At 43.4% G+C, this 12,956-nt stretch overlaps 1 protein-coding gene across 1 annotated transcript in view; it reads right to left on the minus strand.

The window, feature by feature from the left end:
* Positions 1-1,562: 1,562 nt before the first annotated feature.
* nudcd1 (NudC domain containing 1) overlaps positions 1,563-12,956 on the minus strand; it is a 66,303-nt gene continuing 54,909 nt past the window's right edge. Inside the window, exons 9-10 of the mRNA XM_041867220.2 lie at positions 5,652-5,811; positions 1,563-2,249 (exon numbers count right to left, since the gene is read on the minus strand). Of these exons, the coding sequence (XP_041723154.1) occupies positions 1,963-2,249; positions 5,652-5,811 (447 nt within the window). The 3' untranslated portion in view covers positions 1,563-1,962. The remainder of the gene's footprint in view (positions 2,250-5,651; positions 5,812-12,956) is intronic.

The raw sequence follows: 12,956 nt of genomic DNA on the forward strand, positions 1-12,956 counted from the left end.
TGTCAGCGTAGTGTCCAGAGCATGGAGGCGCTACCAGGAGACAGGCCAGTACATCAGGAGACGTGGAGGAGGCCGTAGGAGGGCAACAACCCAGCAGCAGGACCGCTACCTCCGCCTTTGTGCAAGGAGGAGCAGGAGGAGCACTGCCAGAGCCCTGCAAATTGACCTCCAGCAGGCCACAAATGTGCATGTGTCTGCTCAAATGGTCAGAAACAGACTCCATGAGGGTGGTATGAGGGCCCGACGTCCACAGGTGGGGGTTGTGCTTACAGCCCAACACCGTGCAGGACGTTTGGCATTTGCCAGAGAACACCAAGATTAGCAAATTCGCCACTGGCGCCCTGTGCTCTTCACAGATGAAAGCAGGTTCACACTGAGCACGTGACAGACGTGACAGAGTCTGGAGACGCTGTGGAGAACGTTCTGCTGCCTGCAACATCCTCCAGCATGACCGGTTTGGCGGTGGGTCAGTCATGGTGTGGGGTGGCATTTCTTTGGGGGGCCGCACAGCCCTCCATGTGCTCGCCAGAGGTAGCCTGACTGCCATTAGGTACCGAGATGAGATCCTCAGACCCCTTGTTAGACCATATGCTGGTGCGGTTGGCCCTGGGTTCCTCCTAATGCAAGACAATGCTAGACCTCATGTGGCTGGAGTGTGTCAGCAGTTCCTGCAAGAGGAAGGCATTGACTCCCCAGACCTGAATCCAATTGAGCACATCTGGGACATCATGTCTCGCTCCATCCACCAACGCCACGTTGCACCAGACTGTCCAGGAGTTGGCGGATGCTTTAGTCCAGGTCTGGGAGGAGATCCCTCAGGAGACCATCCGCCACCTCATCAGGAGCATGCCCAGGCGTTGTAGGGAGGTCATACAGGCACGTGGAGGCCACACACACTACTGAGCCTCATTTTGACTTGTTTTAAGGATCAGCCTGTAGTGTGGTTTTCCACTTTAATTTTGAGTGTGACTCCAAATCCAGACCTCCATGGGTTGATACATTTGATTTCCATTTATAATTTGTGTGTGATTTTGTTGTCAGCACATTCAACTATGTAAAGAAAAAAGTATTTAATAAGATTATTTCATTCATTCAGATCTAGGATGTGTTATTTTAGTGTTCCCTTTATTTTTTTGAGCAGCATTACTGCATTATGCAAGCAATACTTTCTCAATTTAACTTTCTCTTACCCAGGCATTCAAAATAGGAAAGGAGTGAATAGAAAAGCACAGGTGGATATGATGACACATTTTGGGCATGAGCTGATTAGACAATAGGTCAAAAGGAGGGGGGTCTTTCAGTGCTTTTACATCTGATACAGGAAGTCTGAGCTCAGAGGCTCTGGATACGTGCCTACTGGGCCTGGTCAAAAGTAGTGCACTATAAAGGGAATAAATAGGGTGCCATTTGGGACTCAGCCTCTGACATCACAAGGCTTCCCACAAGCCCGCTCCTTCCTTGTTCTTGATTGATCAATTAAGGTAATTGATTAGTTATCAACTCCCCTCAGCTGGTTGACTAGGTCTTAATTGGACACAAATTGAAAGGAAATAACACATGGGCCTATTTTTTACAACAAATTTTTTTTGGTTTTATTGGAATATTTTCATCACATTCTGCTTCTATTGGTCAAGGTTTCTGAGGGCATAATTTACTGTGAGAACATGAATCATACTACATTTGAGCTCCTATACAGTGTTAACACCAGTAGGATATTCACAGAATAACATAAAAAAATATGAGGACAGATATTTGAAAGTGTAGACACACATCAAACCCCTACCACAAATTAAATTACACTTACTGTAGGTTCTAGATAAACTCCTTTTAATTTGTCGAATGGTATAGCTCTGTCTCAGGGGTAGACAGTGTGAATGGTGGATGGAAACATTCTATGGGGCGGTTTCCCGGACACAGATTAAGTTTAGTGCTGGAAAACTGGCCATAAAAGTAGTCCCAGATCTAATTGTTGATCTTCAGAACAAACAGGTTGTTAGAGGTCAGGACGAACAGTCTCTCATTGGTGGCTCTGAAGCCTAGGACAATATTGTTTGACTCCAGGCTGGCCACCTGTTGCTTAGCGACCTGGCCCACCTGACGACCCTGCATCCTGTTGAACAGGACTGTGTCCACTGGCGACGGCTGCCGGTAGATGAACACCCGGCGAAGACACTCCCCCAGAGCGGCGTAGGAGAAGTTTGGGGGGCAGGTGGCAAATTTCTTGTCACGTTTCGACGCCTGGACGTAGCCTAGGAGATCCGAAAAATGAGAAAGACAATGAGTAAGTTGAAAGGAAATGCAAAAATTTTTGGTTGCACCTCGTGTCATGTTGGTTGAGTACCTTCTACTCATCCCCAAAGACACTGAGAAATACAGGGCTTGTTGTGACAAACACCAGCCACACGTGAACTAGCATTGAACTAGCTCAAGATGGCGCTGACAGACATGGCAGCTCTGCTTCTAGCTCCTAAGCAACTTTGCAGTATTTTGTTTTTTTGTGTGTTATTTCTTACATTATTAGCCCAGAACGTCTTTTTGTGTTATTACATACAGCCGGAAATAACTTCTGGATATCAGTGCAGCGCTAACTCACCAGCATTACGACCAGGAATATGACTATCCCGAATTGGATCCTTGTTCGTACCCCCCAGGGCAATTGAACTTATCCCAGAGGCTGCTCCAAGACACCGCCGGCAGAGAAGAGGTATTCGGAGCGGACTTCTAGTCCGACTCAGGAGGCGTGCACACCATCCACCGCTTCCGAGTATATTACTCGCTAATGTTCAGTCTCTGGACAATAAAGTAGACGAGCTCAGGGCGAGGATCTCCTTTCAGGGACTGTAACATACTCTGTTTCACAGAATCATGGCTCTCTCCAGATATATTGTCCCCGTCCATACAGCCAGCTGGGTTCTCAGTACATTACGCAGACGGGAATAAAGAACTCTCCGGGAAGAAGAAAGACGGTGGTGTATGTTTCATGATTAACTACTCATGGTGTGATTGTGATAACATACAGAAACTCAAGTCCTTTTGTTCACCCGACCTAGAATACCTCACAATCAAATGCAGACCGTATTACCTCCCAAGAGAATTCTCTTCGGTTATAGTCACAGCCGTGTATATTCCTCCTCAAGCCGATACCACAACATCCCTCAAGGAACTACACTGGACTTTGTGAAAAGTGTAAACCGCATATCCTGAGGCCGCATTTATTATAGCTGGGGTTTTAACAAAGCAAATTTGAGGAAAACGCTACTGAAGTTCTACCAACACATTTACTGTAGTACTCGCGAACCACCGCATTTACTGAAAGCGCAAACCACCGCATTTAACCATGGTAAGGTGACTGGGAATATGGTAAAATACAAACAGTGTAGTTATTCCCTCCGTAAAGCAACCAAACAGGCAAAACGTCAGTACACAGACAAAGTGGAGTCGCAATTAAACGGCTCATACTCGAGACGTATGTGGCAGGGTCTACAGACAATCACGGATTACAAAGGGAAAACCAACCATGTCGCGGACACTGACGTCTTGCTTCCGGACAAGCTATACACCTTCTTCGCACGCTTTGAGTATAACACATTAACACCGGCGCGGACCGCTCCCATGAACTGTGGGCTCTCGTTCTCCGTGGCCGACATGAGTAAGACATTTAAGCGTGTTTACCCTCGCAAGGCTGCCGGCCCAGATGGCATCCCTAGCCGCGTCCTCAGAGCATGCGCAGACCAGCTGGCTGGAGTGTTTACGGACATATTCAATCTCTCCCTATCCCAGTCTGCTGTCCCCACTTGCTTCAAGATGTCAACCATTGTTCCTGTACCCAAGAAAGCAAAGGTAACTGAACTAAATGACTATCGCCCCGTAGCACTCACTTCTGTCATCATGAAGTGCTTTGAGAGGCTAGTTAAGGATCTTATCACCTCTACCTTACCTGTCACCCTAGACCCACTTCGATTTGCATACAGCCCCAATAGATCCACAGACAATGCAATCGCCATCGCACTACACACTGCCCTATCTGGACAAGAGGAATACCTATGTAAGAATGCTGTTCATTGACTATAGGTCAGCCTTCAACACCATAGTACCCTCAAAGCTCATCATTAAGCTTGAGGCCCTGGGTCTGAACCCCGCCCTGTGCAACTGGGTCCTGGACTTCCTGACGGGCCGCCCCCAGGTGGTGAAGGAAGGAAACAACACCTCCACCTCGCTGATCCTCAACACAGGTGCCCCACAAGTCCCCTCCTGTAGTCCATGTTCACCCATGACTGTGTGGCCTCCAACTCAATCATCAAGTTTGCAGCTGGCACAACAGTAGTATGCCTGACTACCAACAATGACGAGACAGCCTACAGGGAGGAGGTGAGCGCCCTGGCGGAGTGGTGCCAGGAAAATAACCTCCCCCTCAACGTCAACAAAACGAAGAAGCTGATCGTGGACTTCAGGAAACAGCAGAGGGTGCACCCCCCTATCCACATCAAAGGGACCGCAGTGGGGAAGATGAAAAGCTTAAAGATCCATGGCGTACACATCACTGACAATCTGAAATAGTCCACCCACACAGACAGCGTGGTGAAGAAGGCGCAACAGAGCCTGTTCAACCTCAGGAGGCTGAAGAAATTCGTCTTGGCCCCTAAGACCCTCACAAACTTTTACAGATGCACAATTGAGAGCATCCTGTCGGGTTGTACCACCGCCTGGTACGGCAACTTCACCGCCCGCAACCGCAGGGCTCTCCAGAGGGTGGTGCGGTCAGCCTAACGAATCACCGGGGACATCCACAGTACCCGGTGTCACAGGAAGGCCAAAAAGATCATCAAGGACATCAACCACCCGAGCCACGGCCTGTTCACCCCGCTACCATCCAGAAGGCGAGGTCAGTACAGGTGCAGCAAAGCTGGGACCGAGAGACTGAAAAACAGCTTTTATCTCAAGGCCATCAGACCATTAAATAGCCATCACTAGCCGGCTAACACCCGGTTACTCAACTCTGCACCTTAGAGGCTGCTGCCCCATATACATAGACATGGAATCTCTGGTCACTTTAATAATGTTTACATACTGCTTTACTCATTTCATATGTATATACTTCTATTCTACTGTATTTTAGTCAACGCCACTCTGACATTGCTCATCCTAATATTTATATATTTCTTAATTCCATTATTTTTACTTTTAGATTTGTGTGTATTGTTGGGAATTGTTAGATACTACTGCACTGTTGGAAATAGGAACACAAGCATTTCGCTACAACCGCAATAACATCTGCTAAATATGTGTATGTGACCAATAAAATTTGATTTGAATTACTATATGCCATTTCTCGAGTAGTTTAATGGTCTCCATCTACACTAACTCCTCTTCACACAAAGAGGACATTGCAATAATGGCATCCTGCAATCACTCCTGACACATCCAGCAACTATTGCTCCTAAACAAATCTTGACGTTAATGCCGATTTCAATGGTTGTTTTGTCGACATTTTCAGCAAGTTACATAGACTCATACTGAGGCAATGCCTAGCACAAAGATGCCACCTGAAAACAAATTTGTTTCCCTGACTTAGCGTTTTAAGAGGTTTGTCTGAGGTGTTGACAGAACTGCCAGTACTAGTAATTATTAACCTAAAAAGGTTCTACACGTACCGAGGGCGTTGAAGGTGGCGATGTGTTCCCACATTTCGCTGGGCTGGTCAGGACGGGGCTGCCACAGCAGGGCGTCCACATCGTGACGCAGGCAGAAACTGGGCATCTCAGATGGGTTCAAGTCCACCGTGAACAGGTACTGATGGCTCCCCAAGTTCACCTGGAGAAAGAGATATGGTAACACTTTACTAGTCCCAAATAGATGGTTTGTAGATGTAGACATTTCAACTAACTTTCCATTATCCCTAACCCTTATCCGTAACCTAAAGATATGCAGTTCTACATCTGCCATTGAGTGTTGAAGTTAGTTTCTGATGTAAGGTCTCATCCCTTCAGGTCTCTCTCCCATTATAGCTTTTAGAGCCCAGTGAATCTCGACTCAGTAAGAAAAAAAGAAAGTAAAATGGCTCCCTCAAACAAAACCAGAGAATATTATGGTTCCTTTTAATCAAATTGTGCATAATCATCATCCATAAATCACGTACACAACATTCCAAATCAATTGTCTATTAACTGAGGACAGAAAAACAATCTTAATAAATGGGGACAGAGAATCAAAGTATTCTAATCAGGAGAGGACATGGAACCAGGACATGGAAACAGGACATGCAACCAGTTTTTCAGAACGCATCAGGCTGCCTTCATTATTCCTCCAACAGTGGAGGGAGGAAGAGAGATGGCGAGAGAAAGAAAGAGAGAGAAAAATAAAGAGTGAGTGACAGAGAGAGAGACAGAGATAGAAAGAGAGTAAAAGAGAAATTGAGAAAGACAAAGATTGAGTCCCATTTTGAATCACAATGTATACCATGACGTTGTTCTCTTCATACACAACCTTGTGCAATTATTGTATTAAAGGTCTGATCAGTGACGTCCTCATACATCCGGTGTTTCACATGTGAATCTCTTTGCCAACAAGTTGTACTGGTAGACAGTTCTCCCCTCCAAATTCCATGCTCACTTGACATCTATTGAGAATTTGTATCATAAACGGGCCTGTATGTGATTGATAGTTGGCGGTTGGTGACAGTTCCACACACTTAGGACGTCAACAATCCTCAAAGCTACAGCTCACTTTCCTCCCACTTTTCTGTCACCCCACACTACGTGACATCAGCCAATTAGGCTTTCAGAAGTCTTGTTTGTGTAAATAGAATGACAACGAAAGTTGTCAATAACAACTTTGGCCATAATTTACAGTCTGCAACGATGTGCAAACATAAGAAATTATATTAGAGTACACAACGGTAACATTTTATAATATTCAGTAATAAACCATTTGTAAGGCATTTACAAACAGTTTGCTCACCATTTAGTAATTACTCCCACATATGTAAACGTTAGTAAGCAAGTTATTCACACACTTAAAACAGCTTTTAAATGATGTATACTGAACAAAAATATAAACGCAACATGCAACAATATCAAAGATTTTACTGAGTTACATACATGTACCCAGAGGAGGATGGAAGCTAGCTGTCCTCCGGCTACACTATGGTGCTACCCTACAGAGTGCTGTTGAGGCTACTGTAGACCTTCATTTCAAAACAGTGTGTTTTAATCAATTATTTGGTGACGTGAATATATTTAGTATACTTTTATCTAAAAAGGACAACTTTTTAAATGTTTACTAATTTAAATTTCACTGAGAATGTTGGTCCTCCCCTTCCTCCTATGAGGAGCCTCCACTGCGCCATACACGTGGTCTGCGGTGTAAGGCCGGATGAACGTACTGCCAAATTCTCTAAAACGATGTTGGAGGCGGCTTATGGTAGAGAAATGAACATTAAATTATCTGGCAACAGCTCTGGTGGACATTCCTGCAGTCAGCATGCCAATTGCACGTTCCCTCAAAACTTGAGACATCTGTGGCATTGTGTTGTGTGACATAACTCCACATTTTAGAGTGGCCTTTTATTGTCCCCAGCACAAGGGGCACCTGTATAATGATCATGCTGTTAAATCAGCTTCTTGATATGCCACACCTGTCAGGTGAATGGATTATCTTGGCAGGAGAAAGGCTCACTAATAGGGATGTAAACAAATTTGAGAGACATAAGCTTTTTGTGCATATGGAACATTTCTGGGATCTTTTATTTCAGCTCATCAAACCAACACTTCACATGTTGCGTTTATATTTTTGTTCAGTGTATTAGTGATTCATAAGATAATTAATTAGATGTTTAATATAGATCCTTATAAACCATTTCCTAATCATTAGTAAAAAGTACTTTTGCAGGGCCTTATCTAAAATGAGGGCTATTTATATGTATTGGGTGCTTGTTCTTTAACTATTGATATAGGTTGGAGTCATTAAAACTCGTTTTTCAACCACTCCACACATTTCTTGTTAACAAACTATAGTTTTGGCAAGTCGGTTAGGACATCTACTTTGCGCATGACACAAGTCATTTTTCCAACAATTGTTTACAGACAGATTATTTCACTTAGAATTCACTGTATCACAATTCCAGTGGGTCAGACGTTTACATACACTAAGTTGACTGTGCCTTTAAACAGCTTGGAAAATTCCAGAAAAGGATGTCATGGCTTTAGAAGCTTCTGATAGGCTAATTGACATCATTTGAGTCAATTGGAGGTGTACCTGTGGATGTATTTCAAGGCCTACCTTCAAACACAGTGCCTGTTTGCTTGACATCATGGGAAAATCAAAAGAAATCAGCCAAGACCTCAGAGAAAAAAAAACTGTAGACCTCCACAAGTCTGGTTCATCCTTGGGAGCAATTTCCAAACGCCTGAAGGTACAACGTTCATCTGTACAAACAATAGTACGCAAGTATAAACACCATGGGACCACGCAGCCGTCATACGGCTCAGGAAGGAGACGTGTTCTGTCTCCTAGAGATGAACGTACTTTGGTGCGGAAAGTGCAAATCAATCCCAGAACAACAGCAAAGGACCTTGTGAATGTGCTGGAGGAAACAGGTACAAAAGTATCTATATCCACAGTAAAACGAGTCCTACATCGACATAACCTGAAAGGCCGCTACGCAAGGAAGAAGCCGCTGCTCCAAAACCGCCATAAAAAAGCTAGACTACGGCTTGCAACTGCACATGGGGACAAAGATCGTACTTTTTGGAGAAATGTCCTCTGGTCTGATGAAACAAAAATAGAACTGTTTGGCCATAATGACCATTGTTATGTTTGGAGGAAAAAGGGGGCTGCTTGCAAGCCAAAGAACACCATCCCAACCGTGAAGCACGGGGGTTGCAGCATCATGCTGTGGGGGTGCTTTGCTGCAGGAGGGACTGGTGCACTTCACAAAATAGATGGCATCATGAGGAAGGAAAATTCTGTGGATATATTGGAGCAACATCTCAAGACATCCGTCAGGAAGTTAAAGCTTGGTCGCAAATGGGTCTTCCAAATGGACAATGACCCCAAGCATACTTCCAAAGTTGTTGCAAAATGGCTTAAGGACAACAAAGTCAAGGTATTGGAGTGGCCATCACAAAGCCCTGACCTCAATCCTATAGAACATTTGTGGGCAGAACTGAAAAAGCGTGTGCGAGCAAGGAGGCCTACTAACCTGACTCAGTTACACCAGTTCTGTCAGGAGGAATGGGCCAAAATTCACCCAACGTATTGTGGGAAGATTGTGGAAGGCTACCTGAAACATTTGACCCAAGTTAAACAATTTAAAGGCAATGGTACCAAATACTAATTGAGTGTATGTAAACTTCTGAACCACTGGGAATGTGATGAAATAAATAAAAGCTGAAATAAAGAATTCTCTCTACTATTATTCTGACAATTCGCATTCTTAAAATAAAGTGGTGATCCTAACTGACATAAGATAGGGAATTTTTACTAGGATTAAATGTCAGGAATTGTGAAAAACTGAGTTTAAATGTATTTGGCTAAGGTGTATGTAAACTTCCGACTTCAACTGTATGTCAGATACTCCAGTGTGTGTAATTGGCTCTAATAGGTGTAATTTGCTCAATATTAGGAGTTGAGAAATAAAGTAGAAATCATTAGAAAGAAAATATGATCTACTGTAGGTATGTAATTTCCACATTTGTTTATTCTGTTGTTAGCAATATTCATAAAACTATTGGGGGAAAAATCTACTTTTAAAGTATTTATAAAGTATAAATAGCCTTCACTTTACATGAGTCCCTGCAAAAATTCTTAATTATTAGTAAATGGTTTATAAGGACCTAAATTAAACATCTTAAGAATTATCTTATGAACCATTAATACATACTTTAAAAGTTGTTTATAAATGTGTGAATAACTGGCATACTAGCATTTACAAATGCTGGAGTAATGATTAATACATTCGAAAACTGTAAATGCCTTATAAATGTTTTATTGCTGAACCTTATTATAAAGTGTTACCTACACAACTTGTAGAAGCAGTTCTAGGGAGAAACAAAATAGTGAGGAATACATCAACTACAGTATTTCTTAAAGAACTAGTAGATCATTTTAACATGTTATCAATTTATGACAACGTATCGGAAGCCCATCTGATTTGGGGAAAGGTTGAGGACATGGTAAGTCTCAGTCCTTAATCAAGATCTTGTCAGCCTGTTGCCAGGTGATGAGGGAGACTGACATGACAGGTCATTGTAGAAGCTGCTTACACATCATGTTGTCTCTAACCTGGGAGGGAGTGAGTAGTCTGACTGGGTCTGCTTCCCAAATGGCACCCTATTCTGTAGTGCACTATATAGGTAATTTAGGAAGAAACCTGAGAGGCGCCACCTTCCCTCCATCATCTAACCTATCCCAATAATAACACAGCAACCCTTCACCTGCTCCTCATCTGACCCTGGCTGTCACAGTAAAATCAATAAGGCAATGACTGGACCACAACCCCACTCTAAAATAAAAACAGCGGCAAAAACAGGCAGAGATCTGTAAGGCTGACGACAAGGGCATCTTAGAGCAACCTAAATAAATATGGTATGGTACTTCTTGTGTGTGACTTGACTGCTGTATACTCATTGGCACAAGAATGGTTTGGACTAGAGCAGTGTTTCCCAAATCCAGTCCCCGAGTACTCCCAACAGCACACATTTTTGTTGTAGACCCGGGCAAGCACACCTGATTCAACTTGTCAGCTAATCATCAAGCCCTCAATGAGTTGAATCAATGAGTTGGTCCATGGCAACAACAAAAATGTGTGCTTTTGGGGGTACTCGAGGACTGAAGTTGGGAATCACTGGACTAGAGAATGAATCCTTCAACAGGAGTGAATTACCGTTATCATGACTTCCTGTGTAGTCAAAGCAGCATAACACCATTTACTCTACTGATCTGTGATGTTTAAACCTTTATACAGCAGTGATTGTGCATCATCACCATATCCTGTTCATTCACTAGACTGACTGACCTGTAAAACAGTACATATGCAGGGTGCCAAAAGTAACTTCACTGAAAATGAGTTGGCTTGATAATGAATAACATCTCAAAATAAATGGCCTTGGTACATTTGCCTAATTATTTTCCATACTCCCCTCTCACTCCTCTCCAGGCTACTCACTACATTACTGAAATGCAAGGTAATTGGAGTTTGTTTTGCAATCAAATAGCTACTGTTAGATTCAAACCTGTAGCGAACGGAAGAAGTGGGAAGCAAACCTGGGTCTCCGGCGTGAAAGGCAAACACCCTACACATCGCACCAATAGGGTTAACCCACTTGGTAAGAATTGTAACGTTGCTCATTTGGCAAGGATAGCTACACTGCCCCCACTGAACGGGAAGGCACATCCCCCTGCTTCGTCTTTCTTTCAAGGCCATTCACACGTCCAGCCGTGTGTTCTGATGGCCTCAAGCCGCCATCCCACTTCTGATCTATTTAAGGTCATTGGAGTTTGTTTTGCAATCAAAAAACCAAGCTGTCTAAATGGTTTTACATGCTAGATATATTGGCACGGTTTCCCAGAGACAGATTAAGCCTAGTCCTGGGAAATCTCCATCGAAAATGCTTTTTAGTCCAGGACTTAATCTGTGTCCGGGAAACGACCCCTAAAAACACTACCTTCTGTTTCCCAAAAGTGCCAGTACTGTAATTGTGTTTAACCACAATCAGAAATAAAGCTTGAGGATTCATCTGTTGGAGCCAGAAGCTTGGGGTCTTCCATTAGTGTTGATCCTGTGTGGCTCAGTATGATCCCATGTGGCTCAGTTGGTAGAGCATGGTGCTTATAACACCAGGGTCGATTCCCACGGCGGACCAGTATGAAAAAGTACAAAACATGTATGCACTCACTACTGTAAGTCGCGTCTGCTAAATAACAACAAATAAATGAAAAAAATTTAAATGACAGAAGCAACTACAGCGACCTAAACACAAGTCTTAATCTGAGTCCCAAATGGCACCCTATTCCCTATATAGTGCACTCCCTTTGACTGGAGTCCTATGTTCCCTGGTCAAAGGTAATGCACTATAAAGGGAATAGGGTGCCATTTGGGACTACAGTGAGCTGAAAACAAGTCATAGGTGCTTCCCAAATGGCACCTTATTCCCTAAATAGTGCACTACTTAGTGCTCTGGTCATAAGTAGTGTACAATAAAGGGAATAGGGTGCGATTTGGGACACAACCTTATTTACCTGGGAATCCTATCTGATTGACCACAGAGGTTTCACTGCAGATGGAAACAAAGACAGGGAAGCATTAAAAGGAGCACAGATGCCCTGGCTCAGAAATGCCGATGTCACTAATGAGACCCTAAATGCCAGCTCCTTTTCCTGCCCGAGTCATCAGTTCCCTCAGGTTGTTGCTTCTTCTCACCTTTCAATGTTTCTTTTATTAATGGATAAACTTTGCTTTGCTTGACTGCTAAGTAACCTCTTTAATCAATACTTGAACTTTCATGTGCCATAATAACAAACTTATGTCATGACTTGCCCTCATGGGTTGAGGATCAAACATGCCAGCCAGGCAAAGGTTTGAACACCCCCTTTCCTGGGGGCTAGTTTTATGACCAGTTCGTAAATACCGTGGAGACTTTCTCTTCCTTGCCATGAAGTATTGGGAAAAGGACCCCTTTGTTAACAAAGGAAGTCTTCCCGCCAAGACTCCAACATCCAAAAGTGGATAATGAAACAATATTCCTACTTAAAAGAATGTGGGAAATGGTTGGTGGGGACTTAAAGAACAATCATGTCAAATTCGTTACTATGTTGTGATGTCATTAAAGACGGTGGAACAACATAACTGTATCTCTGGGGGGGTACACTTCCCAGTTATGAGGTTTGCATCTAATTGTTGTATATAACGAATGATTAAGTATAATAATACTTTTGTGAAGATAACAATGTGCTTTTAG

Source organism: Coregonus clupeaformis, chromosome 38 (genome assembly GCF_020615455.1).
Source record: "Coregonus clupeaformis isolate EN_2021a chromosome 38, ASM2061545v1, whole genome shotgun sequence".
In the NCBI taxonomy this organism is placed as follows: Eukaryota; Metazoa; Chordata; class Actinopteri; order Salmoniformes; family Salmonidae; genus Coregonus; species Coregonus clupeaformis.